This window comes from Dama dama, chromosome 19, assembly GCF_033118175.1.
Source record: "Dama dama isolate Ldn47 chromosome 19, ASM3311817v1, whole genome shotgun sequence".
NCBI lineage: Eukaryota > Metazoa > Chordata > Mammalia > Artiodactyla > Cervidae > Dama > Dama dama.
The window spans coordinates 8401810-8428140 of NC_083699.1; the positions used below are offsets into that span (position 1 = coordinate 8401810).

Here is a 26331-nt window from a genome sequence, read left to right on the forward strand (position 1 = left end):
GAATAAGTGGGTTTCACAGCATTAATGAAAACAAGGTCAACATTCAAAACCAACTTGATTTCTGTATAGCAGACACACAAGATAATGCAAAATTTTGAAGTTCGAATCCAAAAATACCACTAATCAAGACATCAATCTGTATGATACACAGAAAATGCTGAAATACCAAGAGATTAAATAACTAAATCAATGGGAAAGAGCATGTTCTTGCTTGGTTAAGACTCAATATTATAATTAAGACAGTGTGATAGCAGCTCAAGAAAAATACATATCAACAGAATAAAGCAGAGCCTACAAATAGACAAACCCATAGACATTTAATTGATGACAACACTGCAGAACAAAGAGAAGGAAAAGGATAAACTTCTTTCTAACAGTTTCAGTCAACTGTTCCACATATCTAAAAACTGATTCTTACCTCTCCTACACACACACACACACACACACACACACACACACATCAATTGCACATGGATTCTATTTCTAAGTACGAAGAAGAAAAACTGAAAACAGTATTATCACCATGACTCCAGGGTAGATAAAGACTCATAAAGCAGTAACAATAAAGAAAAAACTGATATATTATATTTCACATTAAAATTAGGAATTTATTCACCAAAACACTAGTAAAAAGTGATAAGGTAAAAATACAGACATATGCAATACACAACTGACAAAAGGCTCAGATCAACAGAACACAAAAAGTATATATAATGACCTCCTATGACATAACAGAAAAACTGGCACCAAAAATTTACAAATGAGACTATCCAAATGGGCTGGAAGCATGAAACGCTGCATACAAATTCAACAGTACTCACTGTAATGCAAATTAAAACTATTAAACTACAACATACCTATCAACATGCTTAGAATAAAAGACTATAGGTTGAGGATGCTATAGAGCAACGAGAATGCTCACCTACCACTGGCCCTGGTATGAGTGTAAGTAGTTTGACAACTTTGGAAAATGGTTGGGCATTACCTACTGAATTCACTCCTACACATATACCTATCAGAAATACTTAAACATGTACACTAAGAAACAATGAATACTGAAGAATATTCATTACCAGCGTATGTAATTGCTTCAAATTGGAAATAAGCAAAATGCCTTTTGGGCTTCCCAGGTGAAAGTGTGAGTGTTAGTCGCTCAGTTGTGTTGGACTCTTTTGCAACCCCATGGGTTCCGTCAGGCTCCTCTATGGAATTCTCCAGTAAAGAATACTGGAGTGGGTAGCCATTCCCTTCTCTAAGAGATCTTCCTGATCCAGGGATCAGACCTGGTTCTCCTGCACTGAAGGCAGATTCTTTACCATCTGAGCCACCGGAAGCCCCAGGTGGCTAAGTGGTAAAGAATTCACCTGCCAATGCAGGAGATGCAGGTTCAGTCCCCTGGAGAAGGGAAATGGCAAGCCACTCCAGTATTCCTTCCTGGGAAAACCCAGGGACAGAGGAGCCTGGTGGTCTACAGTCCATGGGGTCACAAAAGTGGCGGACACAACTTAGCGATTAAACAACCACCAAAAATACCTTTCAGTAGCCATATAAAGAAATGAAAATGAATGAACTATTTACAGCTAAAAGCAGTAATGCACATGAATTTCACAATGTTCACTGAAAGAATTCAGAACCCCATTCTTCCAAAAGTCCCAACATCCTATGTGGATTTCTGTAAAGTTTATAAAGGATCAAATTAAATCGAGCTCTTTATGGAGATGTATTCTGGTTGGTAAAATCATCAAGAAAAGCAAGAGACTACCATTAAAGAGTTATGATAGATGTTATTTTTGAGACTCAGGGAGTGATGGGAGAGGGTAGGCAGTGGCCTTTTAGGATCCCAGAGATGTTCTTAACTTCTTGACATGAATAAAAATAACAGTGGTCACTTTGTGTAATAAATCATTAAGCTAGATGGTTTTTGTTTTGCTCTTTTATCCTGGATGGGCATTCTGCATTGCACAATAAGAAAGCTTTTTCCAAAATGCAGGCTTCAGACCCTACTGTTGGCAAGGATGTCCTAGGCCTTTTCACAATTTTGTTGCCTGCAAATGGCTCAGTAAAGACTGGTGCTTAAATTCAGTCAGGAGAAAGGAAGTCACCCCACTCTGGCTTCAGACTCCAGCTGTCCTCTGGTCATTTGTCTCTACCACAATTAAGTTGATTCTCTGATCACCACCTAGCTCTCTATTGCTATGTTCTATTAGAGAAAAATCTGGAGGGGAAGACTTTAAAGTCAGTAAAACCACACTGTTCCCTAAAATATCAGCAATCTCACTAATCTAACCCAAATTCAAACAAAAATGGTCAGATCAGTTACAATACTTTTCATTTAAACAACTTATTACTCACAAGTTTATTTCAATGTTTTCATATGGACCAAATTCTCAAAACCATCTACACAGATGACTCAAAAAAAAAAAATTAAATATGTAAAATACACCCAGCAGCATCCTCTAACCCACCACTGATCAACAGAACTTGCAGCACTGATGGAATGTCATTTCTGCACTGTTCATGCAGTAACTACTGGCCCCATGTGACTATTCAACTTCTAAAATGTGTCAGTATGACCAAGATACTGAATTTGTAATTTAATTCAAAACTTAAATAGTCACCTGTGGCTAGTGGATACTGAGTTGGACAGCACAGTTCTGTTCTTTGTTTCTACTTAGGGCACTAACTTACAGCCAGTCGTGTGCAGCTTCTCAACGTGGTCTTGTATAGGGATGACTACCAACTAAGTGGGCACCTGAGACAATGAAGCCTGTTCCTCAAAACACTGCCTTCATAAAATAAACTAAGGCAAAAGCTGTTAAGAAAAACAATGATAGGTAGTGGGATCTATTCTGGGAAAGTCACCTGCTAGCATTCCTTCAAAAACAGAAGAGCTGCCTTTATAAGATGTCCATACTGTCATTAAGTTGCTTAGATTTGACAAAGCTATAAAAAAACTAAGAAAATCAGAAAGAATAGAATACAGCGACCAAATTCCTTTCAAGAATACAAGTGAAGAGGATCAAAACAGGAAACTGAAAGATTCGAAAGTTTTAAAAGATTGAAATGGAAAGATTTCAAAATTTTTATGTAATTTTAAGTCATGCCTACAATGAAAAAACTTGTGTGGAAAGAGCCCAGTATGATAAGAAAATCACAACAGTATCATTTTATAACTTATTTCATACTTAAAGCTGAACAGCCAAATAGTGAATCAATTTGGTCCTGCACACTCATTGGCCTACTTTGCAGTAATCAAGGGTAAATTTTGTAATTAGCTTGCTTTACTTAAACACTCTAAATCTAAGTTAGGATTTATTGAAAAACAAAACAAATTTACCAGTTCCATCAGGTGTTTTATGGAGAGTAATACTGCTTCATTCGATGGTGGATCCATTAGCCTACTAAGAAAGTAAGCAATTCCACCTAGTCTTAAAATCTGGGGGGAGACAAATATAAGTAAACATGTCATATATGGACAGAATTTAGTCTTCCCCGTGTCACTCACTTGAATAAAGCATCAAACCTATACACAATTTTCCAGTTAGTTATTTTACCAGAATAAGTTACAATTATGTTTGTGATTCTAAATGTTTAAAGGCCAACATACTACTTTCAACACCCACTAACTCTATTAATGAGAGAAGTAGCTGGTTAAAATCTCAACAAGTTGATTACTGATTATCTTCAAAATAAGGTGGCTAATTTTATCAAATATATGATGCTTAAAAAAAAAAGGTAAGTAGTTTATAATGAGGGAATCTTAAGATGTAGTGACAGTACCTAAGATTTACTGAACAATTCCCATGTGCCAGGCACTGTTCTAAGAATTTCACTAAGTTAATTTAAATAACTTGCCTAATATAAAAGAACTAGCTTGCCACAGGACTTGGGATTCAATCCCAGATAGTCTGGCTCTAGAGCAGTATGTAATTAAAAACTGTTTAATATACACATGACAGAAGCTTAAAAACAGTTTACAGTTTATCAATTTTGAACTGCATGGGTTCATGTCTACGCAGATTTTTTTTTTTTGCAATAAATATAGTACTTGCATTTTCATTTTACAGACCTTTAAATTAACTAAGTGCAGGGGAAAGTTTGTGTTCAATCAGCAAGCGTAACATGTAGAACCAACAGAACTAGGGTTTGAGTCCCGATTCTAACCAAGCTGTTTCAGTGGCCCACCCTTGGATGAGTCATTTTCTGAGGCAGAGAAGGGATAACTGGCAAGTGTAACCCTCAGGCTGCTCAGGGGTCAAACTGTACTAACACAAAAACAAATGGTGGTCTAAATTCTTTCTGGCAGATTAATATATTACTTTCCTCTATAAAACATGTGGAAAACTAGAACCTTATTTAATTTAATTTTCCCACTTAATTTACCTTTATCTGTAAACAAAGTTCTTCCAAAGGCGTTCTTAAAATTTCTGGCAGTTGATAGTCATCCAGAAGGCTTGCTCTAAGACCGTTATATAGATGATAGCAATGACCAGGCTGAACTCTTTAAAAAGAAAAAAAAACCAACAACAAGGTGGGGGGGATGGGGGTAAGTATTATCAGTGACTTTTTAGAATTCCAGAGAAAAGAAAAGGCAGGGAGAGCAGTCAATATCTATTTCTTACAAGCCACATCATAACTAATTTACTTGTTACTTCATTGTTATTCATATATTCCTTTTCCTCATCTGTTCTGAATAAGCTTAAATCCACTAATCCTAAATCCTAGTTCTGAAAAAGACAAGGTTCCCTCCTACCAATAATTTGGTTACCTGTTACAGATTTCAGACTGGTAGACACACAGTCAGCAGTATACACAGGTTACTCTCTTTGGGCCTTGTGAGCGTCTTCTGTAACAAACCCTGTATTATGCCAGCCCGTCTCTATTATTTTAAAAGCTCTTAGGTATGTGCTATCTAGTGAGCTCTCAGAGAGATGTTGGAAACATTTTTTTCCTTATTTGCATCTACTAATCTGAATGATGGGCTTATCTGGTGGCTTAGAGGACCCATTATCTATAGGATCTCCACCAAGGACCACATAATAAATACAGTTTACACTGGCCTTCAAAATAATTATCAATCTTAATTAGCTTTGCTAAAAGAAATTTGTATCACAGAGCCCGCAAGGGACTATTTTCCATTTGAATTAAAATACTATATATATATAGAAAAGCTGAATCATTGTGCAGTACACCAGAAACTAAAACAACACTGTAAACCAGCTATACTTCAATTAAAGACAAAACATCAACAAAAACACTACAGTTCCACAATTAACTTTCAGCAGGTTAGTGGGGATGAAGAATTCTATAAAATGCAATACTTTACGTTTACTGATTGGTCTGCATGGGGAAACCCTAATCTTGCTAGGCTCCCAATCAAATTATCCCCTCTTAATAGAGTAGAAGGTACACTTCTTGGACGAAGTCAGGAGTATGACTCAAGAGCACCAACTGCATAATCCAATAAACCACCTGAAGTAAGTTATACTGGAATAATAGGCAAATATTATAACAAGGGAGTCACAGCTTTAAATACCTAGTATAAACTTATTAAAACGCTGATAAATGGTCTGTCAAATTTTTTTTGAACTCCTCTTTCCTTACTTAAGCCACAATCTAAAAATTAAGGGAAATCTTTTTCTACATGTAAGAGGTAAAATAAAAACTCTTCAAACTTCAGACATGATTCTATCACTCATGAGTTATGGTGTAAAATACTCTGAAGTATGCATTAAAACAAGTAATAAGTGCAATTATTTGTGTTACAGGCAAATCTTTTCTCCGATCATTAAAACAGAGGTTTTGGACTTCCCTGGTGGTACAGTGAATAATGATCTGCCTACTAATGCAGAGGATAGAGGTTCGATCCCCGGGTCGAAGAAGATCCCACAAGCTGCAGAAGAACTAAGCCCGTGCACAGCCACTGAGGTTGCACTCTAGAGCCCACACGCCACAATTCCTGAGCCCCGTGCGCCTAGAGCTTGTGCTCCCCATCGCAATGAGAAGCGCATGCACTTCAGCGAGGAGCAGCTCTTGCTCACCACAAAAAAGACCATGGGCAACCAAAAAAAAAAGGTATTCTTATTTCTTATGCTATCACGTAAGTGGGAAAAAGTACTTTCCTTGGTTAACTCATAGTGAAAAACCAGTACAGCTGTGAAGTGTAGTGATTAGGAGCCCAGGCTGTGGAACCAAACTACTTAAATTCAAATTCCTGGCTCTGCTACTTCTAACGCTGTGTGACTTTCGATAGATGACTTTATCTCTCTATACCTTAGTTTCTTTACCCTCAAAATAGAGATAATAACCTACTTCATAGCACTGTGGGGAGGATTAAGCAAGTTAATGTGTATAGTGTCTAGAGGATGATCTGACATTCAAGTATTATTAACAGCAATCATTATTAGTAATATGTTTTAAAAAAAAAAAAAACACAATCACAGATAATATAGCTAATAAGATAAAGAATACTAACTTTAATTAACCAGACTGAGGAATTAGAGGTAGAAAAATCATAAAATAAAAAACCTGACATAGTTTTTCCAAAACAACTATGATTAAAATGACTCCCCCATCTACAAACATGCTGCAGTAAGTTTTTAAAAAGATGAAAGGGAACTTCCTTAAATAAATTTGGTACACAAAATTTTTGGTGTTTTTGTAAAGGCTTCAAAGCTGTGATCTTACCTTCCAGCTCGGCCTTTCCTCTGCTTGGCGTTGGCTTTGCTCACCCACTCAGCAGACATCGTGCTGATGTTGTTCTGTGTGTCAAAGTGCGTCTCCTTTATTTTCCCTCCATCTATTACATACACTACATCATCAATGGTGATGCTGTTTGGAAACAAATACACAAAAATTGTTAAAAACACATCTAAAGCATATTAGCCTATACCAGATCTACAGATAGGGATCTTAAAACACTTTTTATTGAATCAACTTGATTTCAGTAGTTCAGGATTTTCACCACTCTTCCACATTGACAAATGGGGATCAGATACCACATCACAGGCGGTATCAGCAGCTTTAGTAGCAGCACACAGGGCCGATTTTACAGATCATGTTTATAATTCCTATCTGCCCTCAGTCCAACTTCACAGCTTGCCTGAGGACTTCTGTAACTAGCTCTGTGAGCCCTCCAGTGCCATGATTTAACACCAGCTTCTGCAGAACCATCTGTTGCAATGACTGTACTGGTATATTAGTACCTCCAATGGAATAATTTTAAAGAGTATATATAGATATATATATATAAGACTGATTACCAATCAATCAATTCTATCAATTCTACTCCCAACCAGAAGTACTAACCTCAGTCCCCATGCTTCTTTAGGGAAGCTTTAAAACAATCACTTAAAAGCCTATTTCTAAGGAGGCTAAAACATTAGTATAGGTTTAAAAAAAAACAAAAACAAAAACCCATGTTCACTGCAACTAAATTAAAACAGGTTTAAAGAAATCACAAAGTATTTTGTAGAAAAAAGACTAAGATGTTAACTATTATGGTGCTCAAAACAAATGTAATCACTAGTAGTTCGTATTTAAAAAACAATTTTTACCTAGTCTCTGCAATGTTGGTAGCGATAACTATTTTCCGAACACCAGGAGGAGTTCTCTTAAACACCTGCAAGAATACATACATCAAAATCCCAAGAGTGAATTTCTGATACATCCATTCTTGCAATTAAAGTAATTACTTCAAGCACTGTTCACTTTTAGCAATTTTGTTCATTCACTGACATATGCATCTAATATTTATAGATACAGTTATATCTTATACATCATCTTCATTATCACAAAATTCCCTTTTGGTAAACCAAATCTCCCATAGATATCAAAACCCTATCACAAACAAGATTTCAAATGAAAGGTTATAATTTAAAGATTATTTTAATGTACAGATATTTACATTATACAAAATGGTATACAAAATTATTAATTTGATATTTAAATATGGTAACTTAAAGAAATTTGTAACAAATGCTGCAGAATGCAAACATTTTACTGTGCTGTCAAACTTTTTAAGGGAGAGGGACAGAAGTGTAAAGAATTATGAATTACTTAAAAACTATACAGATAAAAACAGGGCTTCCCAGGTGGCTCAGTGGTAAAGAATCTACCTGCTGATGGGGGATACACAAGAGATACAGGGTTTGATCCCTGGGGTGGGAGGATTCCCCTGGAGTAGAAAATGACAACCCACTCCAGTGTTCTTGTCTGGAAAATTCTATGGACAGAGGAACCTGGCGGACTACAGTCCACGGGGTTGCAAAGAGTCAGTCACGACTGATTAACTGAGCATGCACAGACATACAGATGACAGCAACCAACAAGGCACATGCCCAGTCACCAGAATGGACGCCAGCCAGCTACACCACTGTACACCAGCTGCTGCTGCTGAGTCGCTTCAGTCGTGTCCGGCTCTGTGTGACCCCACAGACGGCAGCCCACCAGGCTCCCCCGTCCCTGGGATTCTCCAGGCAAGAACACTGGAGTAGGCTGCCATTTCCTTCTCCAATGCATAAAGTGAAAAGTGAAAGTGAAGTCGCTCAGTCGTGTCCGACTTTTAGTGACCCCATGGACTGTGGCCTGCCAGGCTCCTCCGTCCATGGGATTTTCCAGACAAGAGTACTGGAGTGGGGTGCCACTGCCTTCTCCGTATACCAGCTACTGAGACTGAAACAGACTTAAAAAAAATCCCCTTCACATAATAAACCCTACGCCATGATGGTAAACACCACTTGGCTGAAAAGCAAAAAAAAAAAAAAAAAAAGAAAAGAAACCAGCATAAACTTGTCTCATTTATAAAAATGGCAATCAGAGAAAATGATGTTTGCCAGTCTAGGCACATATCCTCTAGCAAATTTTAACCTCAATACTTCACAGTTAGGGCATGAGCGATGGAAGCACTCCCACACCAGACACTCTTCTGTTCGGTCTTTGGGATCAAGGGCTCTCCTTCCTCTTCTCTTCCCTCAGACGTGCACACTGGACCCACTCCAGCTAGCTGAGCCTTACTCAGAACCATCACACCAGCAGAGACAGCAAAGAGCTCTCAATTAAAAATATCTATATTATTGCTTACAAAGGGAGTGGAAAAATGGATCCATCTCATTCTACCAGGGCCTGTAAACACAGTAGAAAATCACCTTTCCTTTGGGAATGCACTGTTCACTCTAACTAGAGAGATCTCTGAATCTGACAAAGTCAAAACATCCAAAACCATAATGAATAATACATCATTGATATCTCATGCCTACAAATGTACTAATTCTGTTAAATCAAAATCTCAGTATCAAACTGTGTATGTCATGGATTATTCACTCCTAGGTTGAATTATTTTTATTGGTTTTCACATATCTTTTTATTTTACTCAGGAAACCCAAATAAGCTATTGATAAAAGCAACCTTTAAATGTTCCCCTAATGCTGATGAAACTAATGTGATTCGTAGATTACCCTCTCTCATCCAAATTTTTGTACAGTCATTCCCTGAAGACTCATTTGCAAAGGTTCTCAAAGAAGTATTTTTTGTATGGATTACTATTTTAAAATGTGCCTTCAAAAATAAAAGAAAACAAAACATACAATAAGCAGTCCTTAAAGCTTGTCTCAGTTTGAGAGATAAATTTAACAACATACCTGTGTCTGATTAACTGTAGGCATCAGAGAATGTAAAGGTATAATAATAAACTTGTCTGAAAATTAAGAAGAAAATTAAACTTTAAGATAAAAAGCTGCAGAAAATTCCATAAAAATTACATGGAACAATAAGTTCAGATGCTGAGTCACATTAATTCTTAATTTATATTCCTATGTACAGTCAGACCAAGTATATACATTTTATATTCTTAATATTTTTTCTGCAAATTCTAAATTCTTATACAATGCTGAAAAGTGGGTAGCAACCTTTTCAAATTATATTAAAAAAATACAAAACAAAACATTAACTCCATTCCCACCACTAACTAAAGATCGAAGGATTTTATTTAATATGGGTGAATACGTTTGTAGACTTTGGGTAATCCTACTTTAATCAAAGAAAATTTTAAAGCAAATTACTTATTAAATTCCCACATCCACTTAAAAATAATGAAATAGCACTGGTAAAATGTAGTATATTCCAAAAGTCACCCACATTAAAAAATAATAATTTTTTAGGAATATAGGAAGTTTTAAGTTTCAAAATGAAGTTGCTCAAGCCCATTCATGATTATCAGTCAACAGTCAGTTTGATATAGTACTATAATGGGAAGGAGAGAGTGTTACAGAAGGGTAAATTTCAGCCAGACATAGCTACCAAAGTGCAACCTAACTTAAATCTCTAACAAGAATGTCCAGAAGACCCTAGGTAGTTGTATTTTCCAAGAAAAGAACCGCTGTTATTCAGGAGATACAGTGTTTCCCACAGCCTTTATGACCCTTCTAAACTGTAAAAAGCTGTCAAATAGTGCTTTACAAAGAATGCCTTCGACTACTTATCTGTGACACAGTATGAAATACATCCACTCTGACTTAACTCAATCAAGTTAATTAAACTGAATCAAGCCTTCAGATATAACTTCTAGTTGGCAGGAAAACAGGATTAAAAGATGATCAAATGAAATGATACTATAAAGATTTAGACATCTCCAGAAAGTAGAACCTAGTCTTTTCCACCATGGGGAAAGAAGGGAAGATGGGAGTGATGTTCTAAAACTACACGACTTATCAGTCTGACTTTTTCTACAGTCTGAGCAAGCTAGTTGTGAGATACTTTGGGGGAAAAAAAATGGGAAAATCTGATTATGGACTGGGTTATCAGATGATGATAAAGATTAGGAATGTTTAATTTTTGAAAGATTTTCTTTAAAAGAAATTAAGCTGGTGGTTATACTTTGGCCACCTGATGCGAAGAACTGACTCACTAGAAAAGACCCTGATGCTGAGAAAGATTGAAGGCAGGAGGAGAAGGGGATGACAGAGGATGATATGGTTGGATGGCATCACCTACTCGATGGACGTGAGTTTGAGCAAGCTCCAGGTGTTTAGACAGGGAAGCTGGCATGCTGCAGTCCATGGGGTTGCAAAGAGTCAGACATGACTGAACTGAACTGAAGCTGGTGGTGGAACTATAATACTTCCATCCCTGAGTATAATTAAATCAGGAAGCTAATGGAGTCAATTATAATAATCTTTAATATCACACCCTTTCCCTACTTCCTCCAAAATGATCTCTACATTTTCTTGGAAAATACATACACACACACATTTTTAAAACTAAAAGTAGATCATATAATAGAGTTTATGATGGGGGAAGGAAAGGCCAAAGCTGAAAGGTTCAGCCAAAGAAGCATTTCTGTTTTAAAAAAATATATATGGTTGTATAGTTTAATCACAACCTATACTTTTTCTATACAGAAGTTACCAATGATGAGGAAAACCTAAAGTAGTATTTCATTATAGAGAAGTCATGGTAATCAGACAAAAATATTTTTGCAGTGAGAGAACAGAAAATAATTTTAATTATAGTGAACAATTTGAGGGCATTACCATGATGGGATTTAAAAAGTATTTTAGCCAATAAAATTAGATCAAAATATTTTTCAGTGTTTTTAAAAAAATAAAATGTATCAAAGCACGTCAACAGAGTAAGGCTAGGAAGCATATTCAGAACTATTTTAAAATACACTTAAATGGAATTTGCTTTGATTTTTACTAAAGTTAACAGTGACTCCGGAAAAAGCTATAACTTAATTTTACAGGAGAAAAATGTTCCAAAGCATTTCTCTAAAACATAAGAGGTTGCATATTTCAAAACATCCTATTAAACAATCAGAACATCTGAGAATTTTTTTTTTTAAACTTCAGATATTCAGGTCACATTCTAACATTTGGCAGGTCACATTCTAATATTTGGTATGAGGATGTGATCTGGGTCTGCATTTTAAAAGTGCCATGAGTGACTCTGTTGTACAGTTACAGCTGAGAAATACTGGCTTAAGAGGAAAATTCAAACTTCTTTTCTGCCCAACTAAATGAGAAGTGAGTGAAGAAACAAAAACCTCAGGTACCAAAGACTCAATTTTATTGGGCAAATTTAGGCAGAGAAGAGAACAGTCTCACCATAAAACTAAATAAGAAACTTCACTATGTATCTACCATCTTTATCTCTGACCCAGAACTTTAGGGGGGGGAAAAAAAAAATCCAACTTTTGAAAAAACTTAACTTGGACTAATAAGCTCAAATGAAAGAAAATAACCAGGCTACACATAACTCAAGTACCATTCTTAGAATGGCAATAAAATACATTTCTAAAATACCTGATTTAAACATCACTTGCGACATCAAGAGATCATGTAACGTGCTGATGTTGTCCCAGCCTGGTAGAAAGACCAATATTGCACCATCCTATGCAGAGGGGAAATAACTGTTACGAAGGATCACATAATAAAATACAATAAGAGTACAATTCTGTGCACAATTAAGTCTTCATTAAAATTATATTAGCTCAAGACGACTTTTAGCTACTAATTATAACTAAAGAAAAAGTGAACTAAAGTTCCCTTTTTAAAAATAGGATTTATAATCCAGACATTTCATTTGTTGAGTCTTTTCTTCAAACAGGTCAAACTGCTAAATCATTTGGTATTTTGAAATTCTTGCTCCTGGTATCAAAAGCCATTTCTTCCAAAGATTATTTTTTTTAAAAGCATTTAAGAAAAAATATTTTTTCAAGTCCTTGACATGAAATTGAAATGTTTCACTTTTGAAAATTAAAGAAAAACAAAACTAACCTCTTCTTCCAAAACAATGTATCGAATAAGGGCAGCAATCAAATTCAGATCAACTTTTTCATCATCCATCATTTCTACAACATCTACAGTGCTTGCAGAATACCTATCAAGTCAAATATGAGGTCATGAAATACTTGACAGTTTCCTGACGTTTAACTTACCATAAAATTTTAAAAGTAACTCAATCTGCAAATGGGAAAACATAATAAATAAAAAGAAATATTAAAAAAAAAAGAAATATTGAGATTATGATAATGTTTACAAGTCAAATCAGTAAAGTATCCAGCTAGAATATGAGACTCAAAATGTTATCCTCAGGGCTTCTCTGGTGGCTCAGCAGTAAAAAACCCGCCTGCCAATGTAGATGACACTCCAGTATTCTTGCCTGGGAAACCTCACGGACAGAAAGGCCTAGCAGGCTACATTTAGTGACTAAATAACAAGAGCTGGACTCCACTGCAGTGACTAAACAACAATGCTACCCTTAAATACATACAAAGTCAAGACAAACCTACATCTTGTTTTAGTCATTCAGCTACTATGTTCTCACTTTCAAACAAAAACAGACTTACCTTTGTCTCAATTCCCTTAGATAACCTGGCCAGCGTTCTTTATAGATCGCTTCTTTTTCTTCTTTTTCTTGTCTATTCACATGCCCTTGCATGAAACCTTTCTTAAACTGGGATCTGTGTTCTTTTTGTTCTGGAACATATCTAAAATAAAAATACTCTTAAATAGCTCCACTTTATTTAAAATTGGTTTTCACTAATATCTCTGACTTTTTAGGATTCTAAAAAGAAATTTTAAAGAACATCTTCACGATACTTTCTAGTAAATGCTAGTTAAATTTATTTACAAATATGAACACATAACATTTTAGATTAAAATCATTATCAAAATATGTAAAAGCTCTAGATTATCTTCAGCAATAAAAATTTAAGTGGTAGAGTAACTACAATCTGTAAGTTTGAATTTACTTTTATATCAAAAGTCAACATTAATATAGGTTCAAAATAATAGTTAACAATTGCCTAGAAGACTCAGATTTTGAATATAGGAGGTTTCTAAACGTGGGCACAAATAATTCCCTGGGGAGTTTATAAAACAGATTCCTCAATCCTATATCTTGTGATGTGAATACAGTAGGTCTGGCTGGGGTCTGCTCATCCAGCAATTTTATTTAGTGCCCCAGGAAATTCAGACAGTGTAGTTATAACATGGTCTGTAGATCCGGAGACTCATGCTTGAGGAACTATTTAGTTCTGCTCAGTCTCAGACATAGACAATGGCAGAGCCAGAATCAGCATTCAGAGGGCTTACAAGTCAGTCCAGCGCTACGCTCTGACTTCACCATGCTGCACTGCATGTCACCTACCATAAGTGAGGTGTGAGAGGCATGGGAGTGGAGAGAGACAAAGAAAGATAAACCTATTCTTTAACCGCAAAGCCCCTCGGAGCTCACCTAGATGAGAGCATCTAGACAGAATGGGGGGTGTGAAGCATGGGCTTTGTTGAGTCAGACAGATGGGACTGACGTCCGTGCTCTGCCACTGACTAGCTATGTGACCTTGGACAAGGTATAAGCCTCTGGCTTTGAGTTTTCTTATTTGAGAGATTAATACTCTTTTAAGTACTGACATGAGAATGAAAAAGAAGGGATAAAGGGATAAAGCACAGTGCCTGACACATAGCAGACACCCCAAAGAGTTCATCAATCCCCTTCCCTATTCAGTACCTGTGACCCAGGACTCCCCTAAGTCTTCGATACATATAGAGGCGCCAGCATGAGGTAGGGCAACCTGAGACAGAGATTAATCTAGTCAGCAGGATGGACCCACAGCTGGCTCCCTGCCCAGCAATTATAGGACCAGAGGTAACCTTCAGCCCCCTCCCCAAGGACCCAATCACAACCCAGCATAATATCTCACCTATTTTCTTTCCTACTTCTCTGCAGAGCAGCTCTTCCTCTGGAAAAGGAATAGCTGGGGCCTCTGCTGAAAACTTCTATCCAATGACCACCCTACTTCACCTCCCCTCTTTCGCTGGCTACAGAACAAGCGCACAGATACCGCCTGTTGCGCTTCAAGAGACACCCCTTAACTACAATTCCGTGTACATTCACTACCTTCTGGAGACCTTAAGAAAGCAATTCATCTTTATGTCATGTTAGATTACTGATCCCTGAATCTTTGTTTCTACTGTCAGGCTGCTGCCTGTTATTACCTTAGAAAACAACTGGTCAATGTGCTATGGTTAAGAAACGGGGACACACGGTTGAAAGTGGAACTGAGGAGGGAGAGCATAAAAACTTATGAGCACTGATGATATAACCAGAGCATGGAAGACCAACATACCCTCTTTCACTTTAATGCGTTCCTCCCTGACACACACTTCCCTCCTTGCCCTGCTGACCTCACTGCTTTCCTGAGTTGTCCAGGCTATCCCTGCCTTACACACTCTTCACTTACCCAGAACAGTAACCAAAGTACTGTAAGCCATTCTCTGTCCCGTCCCACTTTCCCCCATGAAAACCCTGAGAGCTTTCTCCTTGAACATACCGTCTCACTTTTATTTCTTCTACTTAAGGTCCTTATTATCTCTCCCATGTTAGTGTAAGAGTTTCTCTGTGGGCACTGTGGTCTTCACTCTCACAAACGCTGCCATCTATTTTCCCCAAAACTCTGGTCATGTGAGTATGACCAGAGTATACTCCTTGAGAGTAACAGCCTGTACGTGTCCCTATCTAGACACAAGCTCCGGAACTGTGTAATGAGTCATTCCCTTGTTTTCTCTCAGATCTTAGTGCACAGTGCAACCCATAAAATTTCAAAAATATGTCATATAAATGTCCATTCAAAATTCAGCTGACTTTTCTCCATGTAAAGTATGCAGTAGGATCTTTGTTCTCACCTTCCCACTATCACTTTCTGGTTTTCTCCTTTAACAAGTAAGCTGTGGGGTCTTGAAAAATCTCAGCATAAATGTTTCTACATCTGTCCATTTAGTTTTCAGATGTTTACTATAGGCCAGGTACTGTGCTATGTACTAGTTACAAAGATCCATAGGACAAAATCTTCCACTTTGAAAATTTGAAATCTAGTGCAAGAGACATATATAAAAAGATACATTACATGGCAATAAGGTAAGTGGTACAAGAGATATGATAAAAGTGCTCTGGCAGTCTTGCTGAGAAGGTAACTCACTGTGAGAGGTATCAGAGAATGCTGAAAGGGCAGGGATTTGTTCTTACCTAATAGTTTACAGATGAAAAGGGGAGAAGGTGGCAAATGTAACTGAAAGGAGGAAACAGCATGTAACAAAGCATAGTCATGAAAGAAAGGGCACAAGCTGGCATAGAAGAGACAGTGCCTAAGAGAAGCGGCATGAGGAATGTATGCCACTGGACAGACAGGGCCAGACTGTAAAGAGCCTTGGGGTGACAGGCTAAGAAGGTGGACCCTGATTCTGTGGGTCTGTGCCTTCAGCCCTCTCTCATAAAGTGATACTAAGGTAATTCTGATGGCTCCTCGAGAAACCTGCTAGCAGCTAAAGGCCAGCGTGAACAGGACTGTAACTTGGGCATACCAGCTGAGGTGCTCCACTCTAGGCCAAGACAAACCAACAAAAAGTCTTCAGCTAGTTTTTCAAAGAGAAATCTCAACAGGTATACCCTAGGGAAGAAAGTTCACATGAGCAGTTTTGGGGAAAACAGATGGTTAGCATCTGTGAGAGTGAAGACCACAGTGCCCACAGAGAAACTCTTACACTAACATAGGAGAGATAATAAAGACCTTAAGTAGAAGAAACAGAAACGAGAAGGTATGTTCAAGGAGAAAGCTCTCAGGGTTTTCATGGGGGAAAGTGGGACGGGATACAGAATGACTTACAATACTTTGGTTACTGAGCATGTAAAGCAGTTAATGTATCCTAGAACGTAACTGCTTGAAACACCAGCTACTTTGATTTAGAGTTTAAACAACCGGGTGGAGGACAACAGGAGCAACCATTATAAAGCATACTAAGCCACACAGATTATTTTAATTTTTTTGGTGGAAGCACAGTGGGAATCAAATATAAGATGACGATTTTTGTTTGAAAAATGTAAGGTTCAATAAATCTGTGACACTGGAATGCTGCTGAGTATAGATTTAGATAAGCTTAGAATTCAGGAAGAATTCAGTCTTGAAACCATAGTTCTGAAAGCTATAGGAAAATAGTTCTGAAAATTAGGAACTATGGTCATGGAAATAGGATTGCACAGTAAAATCATAAAAGGCTGAGAAACATCTAAGGTGAGAACTCTAGGGGAATATCGTATTTAAAGGGTAGGAAACGGAGGCCAGCAAAGGAGAATGAATACCAGGCAGGAGAATCAGAAGAGAAGTTCAACACTAAAGACAGAGATTCCCAAACTTTTCTGCCCAAGAGTCTTTAGACAATACTGATATGTGGCTCCAGCCCAGGTTCTGCAATATAATATGGTATGAGTGTCAATGTGGATTTTCAAAGACTCCAGGTGATTTCAATGTGCAACCAACTTTGGGAATCCCTGATTTAAAGAAAAACAATGTTTTAGAAAGAAATAGTTAAGGATGAGCTTCTTAGACTAAAGTTTGACAAAATGGTGATACTAATATACTAAAGTATAAAGTATAAAGTACTTTAGTATATTAGTACTTTTAATCTTTTACTTTCTAATATTTACTTACCTTATTTTTTCAATTATATCTTCCAAAAGATACTCCACAACCGGAAAAGTAAAGCCAGGTATATGTATCATTGGACAGTTACCTATTATGGTAGATAAAACATAAATCTGTATTCAAATGTTAAAAAAAAAATCAACTGTAAATAGGACAATGACTACATTAGTTTTAACTTCAGAAAAGGGTCCTGAAACTTATACAGCAATACCTTATTTCTCCATATCTCACTTAATAAAAACAACAGTTTAGTCTTCATTCAGTAGCAATTTACTGTTACCAAACTGTATACACACCTTACAGTTCTACAAAGTAACCCAGAATACCAAAAAAAAAAAAAAAGCATATTGTAAGTTGGATTCAGGACCTATTAAGTCTGTTTCTCTTCATCATCAGCCAAGATGGTGCCATGAGAACCTAAGTTTTAGTGAAATCTACATAAGGAACATGACCTCTGTGGCATCTAGAATTAGGGAAAGAAAGGAGTAGTTACAGCAAGAACTAACGAACTATTAAACTACTGCTTACTATTTTAGAATCACTAGTTAAAAAAGAAATCTCTCAGTACTGTTACTTAAATGTTATTTAGGTTCTGTACCAAACAAAATAAACCATGTTGCCCATAAACAAAGGCCAAAGCTCCAGCACAAAGGGAGGTAACTGAAGCGGCACCACAGCTCTGAGGACACTTATGCCTCTGACCTGCGTACGTTTACACAGTGTCAGCTCTGGATTTCTCATCAAAAGGACTGAGACAGAGACAAAAAGGAAGGCTCTGAGGGTCAACCGGGCTGATTACACACACATTAAATACAGTGCTATTCCATTTGAACATCCTCCCATTTCTCCTCCTTCCCCAAACAATTTAAGCAGTAGAGACAGTGAGGCATAATTTTAAAAGAATGTACTCTGCAGCTACCCAAATGTAGGTTCTCTTTTATTTCTTGGTTACTCCGTGCAGCCTGTGGGATCCTAGTTCCCTGACCAGGGATCGAACCCAGGCCCCAGCAGTGACAGCACTAAGTCCTAACCACTGGACTCCCAGGGAATTCCCTCAAACTTAGTTTCAAATCATCCTGACCCTCTGTTAATTATGCAACCTTGGGTAAGCTACTTAACTATTCTGAGGTTGTTTTCCATTTGTAACAACGAGAATAACAGCACCTACTTCACGAGGTATCAAAGAGCATGAATGAAGACAGGCCAAATACAGCACCCAGCAAGCTGAAGGTATTCCAGTTATCACCGATATCACAGTTATCGCTAGTTACCACTGTTATTAGCAAACTGCCACTGTAGCCTGAGATAGTACATAAAAGCTACAGAAGATTATCAAAAAAAGTAAATAAAATTTTCATATCTGTGGTTTGACTTCATTAATGTCACCTTAATTATCTGGTGGTAGCACCAAGAGGCTACATCTCTTCACTACAAGACCAGAGATGATGCCACCATTTAAAAAACTACTGGAGAGGGCTTCCCTGGGAGTTCAGTGGTAAAGAATCTGCCTGCCAATGCAGAAGACATGGGTTCAATCCTGGTATGGGAGGATCCCACATGCTTCTGGCGGAGAAGGCAACGGCAACCCACTCCAGTGGGTTTGCCTGGAAAATCCCATGGACGGAGGAGCCTGGTGGGCTGCCGTCTGTGAGGCTGCACAGAGTCGGACATGACTAAAGTGATTTAGCAGCAGCAGCAGCAGCACATGCTTCTGGAGCAGTTCATGTGCCACAACTACTGAGCTCATATACTCTAACTATTTAAGCCTGAGGACCTAGAGCCTGTGTTCTGCAACGTGAAGCTACTGCAATGAGAAGCCTTCGCACCGCAACTAGAGAGTAGCCCCTGCTACAGAAAAGCCCGTGCAGCAATAGACACAACACAGTCAAAAACAAATAATATTTTAAAAACTACTAGAGGGTAGATTGGAGAAGGGAATGACAACCCACTCCAGTACTCTTGCCTGGAGAATCCCGGGGACGGAGGAGCCTGGTGGGCTGCCATCTATGGGGTCGCACAGAGTCGGACACAACTGAAGTGACTTAGCAGCAGAGGGTAGATGAATACTCAAATATAATGCATTGCTAAACATTGACTACTTGCATCACTAAACATCTGAATACATTTTTTAAAAAACTGCTTCTAAACTCAGTGGTTTTGTGATAACTCTATAATGTAACAATCATAAATTCTACTCACCAAAATATTCAGAAAATTTCTCAGCATTCAATGTTGCACTCATCAATACTACTTTCAGGTCAGATCGAAAACTGAGAAGATCTTTAACAACAGTCATTAAAACATCTGACTGTAGATTTCTCTCATGGATTTCATCAAGCACAATATGGCTAACACTGGACAGATGGCTACAACAGAAGCATAAAGTTTGCTACTTGGCACAAAATGAAAAACAGAACCATTTTACTTTTACATAATAATAAAATCCAATGTAATAATGACATCTTTTGATGATGTTTAACTAGATGTCCTGCGTTGAAACATACTCACGGGTCTGACTGAAGCCACTGAAGGATGATTCCTGTTGTACAATATAAGATAGAACCTTGTTTCCTTGGCAACCGACTGTGAATAAAAGACATGAATTAATTCTTGGTTTTCTTTACTAATGAACTATTAAATACCACAAACGTTTAAGAGAATATCTTCAATTTAAAAAATGCTTTTGGCTTTAATGAAAAACTTCATCCTTAATTTTTTAGTTACCTGAACTCTTACAGCACAGTAATGAGAAATACTAGCTTCAAGTTCATTATACATTATTTTTGTTATAAATACAATGTTACTGATTTCTCTACAAGACCTACCGTTCAGAAAAAGACCAAATATTTAGGAAACTCAACTTCAGTTTAGTGACTGGAAAATCAGTTCATTTAAAAAGATAGACAGTATCTTGAGCTGCAGAGGACTACAAAAATACAGTGGAGGGGGATGGGGGTTAAGATACAAACTAAGCTAAGGTGGTCAGAGGCTGCGTGGTGGCACCAAAACGTATAGGAGGCCACTCCTTTAGGCGAGTGATGGTCCACTAACACAGCCAGGAAAAATGTTATCCTTCTGAACATTTCCTGGTGTAAAAGACATCTTAAAGCGAAAAAAAAGTGAAGTGAAAGTGTTAGTTGCTCAGTCGTGTCCGGCTCCTTGAGATCCCCATGGACTGTAGCCTGCCAGGCTCCTCTGTCCACGGAGTTTTCCAGGCAAGGACACTGAGTGGGTAGCCATTCCCTGTTCTAGGAGATCTTCCCAACCCAGGGATCAAAAGACATCTTAAAATGGTAATTCAAATCTGAATTTGGATTAAAAAAAAAAAGATTTTGTGGGTTGCAAGCCTATGTTGCAGTTACTGCAAATGTTAATTCTAAAAACAATAACCAGCATAAAAATTTGGGGGAAAATCTTTTTTTTTTTTAAATCTCTGATAACTTTGAAGTTTCACTAAAATCTACCTGTAAACAAGAAGTGAATATTCTTGCAAATTCTCTGGCGGTCCACTGATTAGGACTCAGCCCTTTCACTGCTGAGGGCCTGGGTTCAATCCCTGGTCAGTGAACTAAAGTCTCACAAGCTGCCTGGCACGGCCAAAAACAAAACAAATGAACACTCTTTACCTCTGGAGCCGAATTTGGTATCCAGTACTATTACCACTGCCACAAGATTCTGCCCTTTCTGCAGCCACTCTCTCTGCAACCTTTAATTAAAATAAAATACAGTTACAAAGAAAACATTTCCTTTAGAGTAAATATCCTAAATGTCTGAAAATCTGGAGTTGTTGAAACACTACTCATTAGATTTTCAAGAGTTAAAATAAGAGAAACATATTAAAATCTGAGGTATCTAAGACTGTGTCTTTTAAGAGCTGAAGACTACCTGCTTATGCTTACTTTTCATTTCCTCTGAAATTCTCCCTCCTAACTATTTCCAAAGCAACTTTCTATAAGTCCTCTCTTTGTCTTAAAAACAGTTGGAAATTTTAATCTAAACTCATAAAGGTTGAATATAACTTGAGAGTAACTATATACTTGATACTTTTTCTTATCTGATTCTTTTTTGTAGATTGGCAGGCTTAATTCTTAACTCTTAGTTAACTTCTTAGAGTTATGACTGCTAAAGATAAGCTCTGGACAGATGAAATCCTATAAACTAATACTGATTTGTGCAATATTGAAAGTAACCAACAGTCATTTAGTGACAGAGCAGTGATTTATGTGGTTAGAAATAGAAAATGACAATTAGCTTTTAAGAAATAATACTTCAGAAGTAAAATTTCCCAATCATCATATCCTGTATACATTAACTCAGACCATTACGTCACTTTATACTGTTGATTAAACTGCCCATTTAAATACCAACAGATCTTGGGGGGGGGGGAAAAAGCAACAAAATAACCTAATTGACATTTCTCCTTACTGTCAATTTATAGTGGCATGCTGCAGTCCATGTGGTCGTAGTGTCAGACACGACTGAGTGAAGGAACTGACAGTCATGTTTTAGTGAAAATGATAAAATTAGACTTCTAACCAAAATCTAGCTATATAATAGTGTCACAATAAAAGTGGCTTATTTTTCACCATTCTGTGAACTTATGCCACTTCCAGGAATATTATCCTCCCACAGACACGGCAGGTTTACTTTTTTAAGACAGTTATCTCTTAGGAACTGTAACTTAACCGTATACTGTAATTTCTACAAAACGTTGCTGTAATTGGTAATGCAGTTCCTGACCACAGACTCTGTATAAAATGACTTAGAGATGTAATAAATAACACTATCATAAAATCAAATACAACTGGAAAGCTTCATAATCTAAATTTACACAGAGTTACCTAACACTGAAGTAAACGTACTGTCCACCTGATGTTGAAAGACCCCAAACATCTCTACAGAACATACAACTCATATTTAACTAGGTCATCTGACTAAACACAAACAAAAAACGTTATCTATAACAAACATGCAGTTAATACCTGTTTCAAAATAAACTCCACACACCTTATTTTTCTGTGACTAATTCCCCAATACTGAATTGCACTAAAAAATCAGAAATACTGCTGTCATTCAGTACCTATACACTGAAAAAAAGAGCTGAAAACAGTATTAAATGAATCAAGGAGTAAAATGTAAAGTATCTAATGATAGAGATTATTTGAAGCTCATAATCAATTCTATAAATATTATCAGCTTTTCATTTAGTTTTATAGAAAATTGCCTGGATTTGCAATTTATCTTGAACTCCTAAACATCTTATCAATAAGAGAGAGGTCATTCAATTTCTTGGTGTTTACTACCAAATACTTGCTTTCATAGCAACATATCCTAAACCTAATTAAGAATCACCCCAACACTCAAAATCAGTAATTTCTAGCAAGACTACATAGAAGAATGAAGAAAAAAAAAAGTTGGGAATTTTAACAAGTGAGAGATTACTTACTGAAATGGCACTAATTCTTCTTGGCTGAGTACAAACTATCCTACAAGCAGATCCTTTTCCTCTTTCAATGTAGTTATCCAAAATGAACTGAGTAACTTGAGTGGTTTTTCCACAACCGGTTTCACCACTTATCACTGTTACCTGATGATTATCAATCATATTTACCAATTCCTATTTCAAAAGGAGAAAAAAGTGAAAGACATCACATGTTAACTAAGTCTGAAAAGTTACCCGAATCTTACCGAACTGAAGGTTAATTGTTTTTAATAAGCATATTAATACTTGAAAATTCTGTTATATGCAATGCTGGCAGTTTGGGTATCTGGATCTACCAGCTTTCAAGAGATGAGGCACCAAATTTTAAAAGCAGAGCCACGGCTGTCAGAGAAAAGCACACAAGCAAAAGGAGACAGCTTATAAATTCATGGGAGAATTAACACTGATTAATGTTGACATGTGGGTCTATTGAATATAAGGCTAATCCCCTTAAAAAACTACTCAGAACATCAAGGATCTATGTTATAAATAAAAAATATGGTTTCGTCTGCAGGACAAGTTTTGTATACTGTTTTGAGAACAAAGAAGAGTATAATTTAAGACTATTCCCTTTTAAATAATTAAAACAGAGCCAAGTTTTAAATAACTACATCAAATGGCTAAAATTCAGGTACTATCTGTAAAACTGCCTACTCAGGAAAGATCTTCTTATAAACATGAATATTTTCAAATTAGTAGTACTGACAAAACCATCCCACCGCTACTTCAAAAGGGTATTAGGAGTTACTTTTAATCTATCAAACAGTCTAACTTGAAAACTCACCATTTAAAAATTTATCAATACCTCATATATATCAGAACAAATTCCAACAAAGTAACAGCTAGAAATACTTAGAAGCAGACCATGATTCATTCATTCAAAAGGTATTTACTAGGGGTCTATAGAATGTAAAGCACTGTTCTGAAAAAGAGGTACACAGTGACCAAAACAGACTGTCCTTAAAAAAGTAAAGTCAAAACAAAAGAAGGCTGAGAGGTCAGGGAAGGATGGGTGACTATATTATTCTATATAGGGTGACTGTATGAGGAAACATAAACTAACAAGTGAAAATTCTATTTTTAAACTCTATCATGGACATAAAAAAATTTTCAGTAAAACTTCAGAAATTTTTTTTTTTGGTCTTTCAACAATTCAAAAGAATAAAATGAACTTCCAAGACTATCCTTTAGGAAAAATTTCATTTATATTTCTTCTTGATTCGGAGCTTAAAAGAAATGTATTTAAGCATTTTGCAGATCATATTAAATAGTTATATAAATTTTACCTTTTGCATTCCATAGGACGGCAGCTTTTCCCTGAAGTGCTGAAATTATAAAAAAATTTTTTCTTAATTTTTTACAAGAGAAATGTAATCAAATTATAATCCTGGTAAATAAAATATATCATAAACATATTAAGAGTCCAAAAGTATTTTTTATTACCACATACCTTATGTGAGGTGTCAAGACTTACCTTGAAAAATAGCACAATGATAGGCATCAAGCAAGTGGAAAAATGTTTATGAAAAAAATTATAACTTAAAGGAAAAAATATATTGCATATTACCAAGGATGAAAAAAGCTGAGCTCCTGAAAACATTTAAATTTTAAACCTGGTTCTGGTACTATGTGTGCAAGCACAGGTGGGTCACTGACCTAAGATTCTCTCTCCTCCCGTGAAACAGCGAACGTAACATCCTGCAGAGGGCTGCCAAGAGGTTTAAATGACGTGGTACACAGGAAGCATTTACAACACGCCTGACCGAAAGGAAGACCAACCGTTTCTTCTACTGACTTTCTCTGCACTAGATCAATTGCTCATCTTCAATAATATCTGAGTTCTTTCCTCCATACAAAGCAAAGATGGCAGCTAACTGTATTCCTAAGGTTATACAAGCAGTTCAGCTCTCAGGTAAAATATTCTCAATAACTTCATCTTGAAATCTTCTCTGTCCCTAATACATATTTTAACTCAAAACGCATCAAAGAGCTACAGCATTTGGTCCCTAGACAACCTCAGCTGATCTGTTTAAAGAAGGATAGTCAACCTTCACTGAGCCAAAAGATCCTTTCTTTCCTACAGGAGATACAATGATCTGCCCTTCTCAAAAATGGCAGTACATATCTGCACATTAAAGACATGGCTCCCAGAATTCCCTATTTTCTCTTAAAAAAAAAAAAAAGTGAATATTTTATTACATCTATCTCTAGAACATCCACAAATCATTCAATTTTATGTTTTAGCAGGAGGGACCTTGACCAGGAAAAGAAAATACTGAAAAAACTTCAAAAGAGAACTCAGCTGCCACAGTTCTGTCTTTAAAGTGTCAGTGGCGTAAGCACATCATATGACTTTTGAGGGATTTAATTTTAACATCTGTAGAAGGAAAGAGTGGATTAGATGTTCCAGAAGAAAACAACTTTACAATTCTAACCACCCTGTCTCTTATGACATCTCACTAAAATAGTCTAGAAATATTAAACTTAAAGAGTGATTTTTTTTTTCATTTGCACTACCCATTTCTTAAATATTTCTTCTCTTCATCATATAAACTGTGAGACAGGCTCTTTATGTGTAATTCCATTCTCACTACTTTTCTATACTATGGACCAGGCCGGAGTCTGAGGGAGGAATAGGGTGGGGGTGGGGAGATTCTCAGAGGATGGCTTGTTGAGAAATCTCACTCATCTAGATTATCAGGCAGCTACCTCTAACCATAAATATATTTTTATCAAGTGTCAGAAGAGATGACAAGTAAAAATCTTTTCTTTCCATTACCTGCATTTCAATATACCGAAGGTCAGTTTTTTTCTTTTGTAAATCTTCCAATAATTGTTGGTCTAGAATTGCATCTGGTTCATTTTCTTGAAAGAGATATTCAGAATCACGGTCAATGTATTTGTCCCTGATTCTAAATGGCCTCTTTTCTTGATTTATCTTTTTTTTTTCCTGATGTTCAACTTTCTTTACTGAATTTGGTTTGTTTTCAGCAGGAGCTTCAGTACCGTATCTATTTTGGAAAAAAAAAAAAAAATGATAAAGGTTAAATAAAGATCCACTCAAGCCCTGAAACAAAATAAAACAATATGCTGTTTAATGATTTCAAAATCACCAAAATCAAGTCCTTATTCTTTAATATTAGTAGAACAATATGAAAATACTTAGATTCTTATAATAAATTAATTTTTTCCACCCTACAAATAGATACTGACAGATAAGTTATTCCTTGTGGTAGTTAAAACAATAAAAATCAACCCAATAGTCATTCCTTCATTGCAATGACTTAACTTTACCTAATTTTCTGAGCCTTGTTTTATTTCACAACTTCATTTTCTTCCTGCTACCCTTTTTGAGCTACAAATGGGATGCTAT

At 36.6% G+C, this 26331-nt stretch overlaps 1 protein-coding gene across 1 annotated transcript in view; it reads right to left on the bottom strand.

Moving 5' to 3' along the window:
* The window catches only part of DHX36 (DEAH-box helicase 36), a 43401-nt gene that overhangs the window by 11790 nt on the left and 5280 nt on the right, over positions 1-26331 (bottom strand). The window contains exons 3-17 of the mRNA XM_061168170.1: positions 25738-25969; positions 24245-24283; positions 22923-23093; positions 21103-21182; positions 19985-20059; positions 19676-19842; positions 17483-17564; positions 13346-13486; positions 12774-12876; positions 12300-12387; positions 9639-9694; positions 7557-7621; positions 6688-6831; positions 4384-4501; positions 3338-3436 (exon numbers count right to left, since the gene is read on the bottom strand). Of these exons, the coding sequence (XP_061024153.1) occupies positions 3338-3436; positions 4384-4501; positions 6688-6831; positions 7557-7621; positions 9639-9694; positions 12300-12387; positions 12774-12876; positions 13346-13486; positions 17483-17564; positions 19676-19842; positions 19985-20059; positions 21103-21182; positions 22923-23093; positions 24245-24283; positions 25738-25969 (1660 nt within the window). The remainder of the gene's footprint in view (positions 1-3337; positions 3437-4383; positions 4502-6687; positions 6832-7556; positions 7622-9638; positions 9695-12299; positions 12388-12773; positions 12877-13345; positions 13487-17482; positions 17565-19675; positions 19843-19984; positions 20060-21102; positions 21183-22922; positions 23094-24244; positions 24284-25737; positions 25970-26331) is intronic.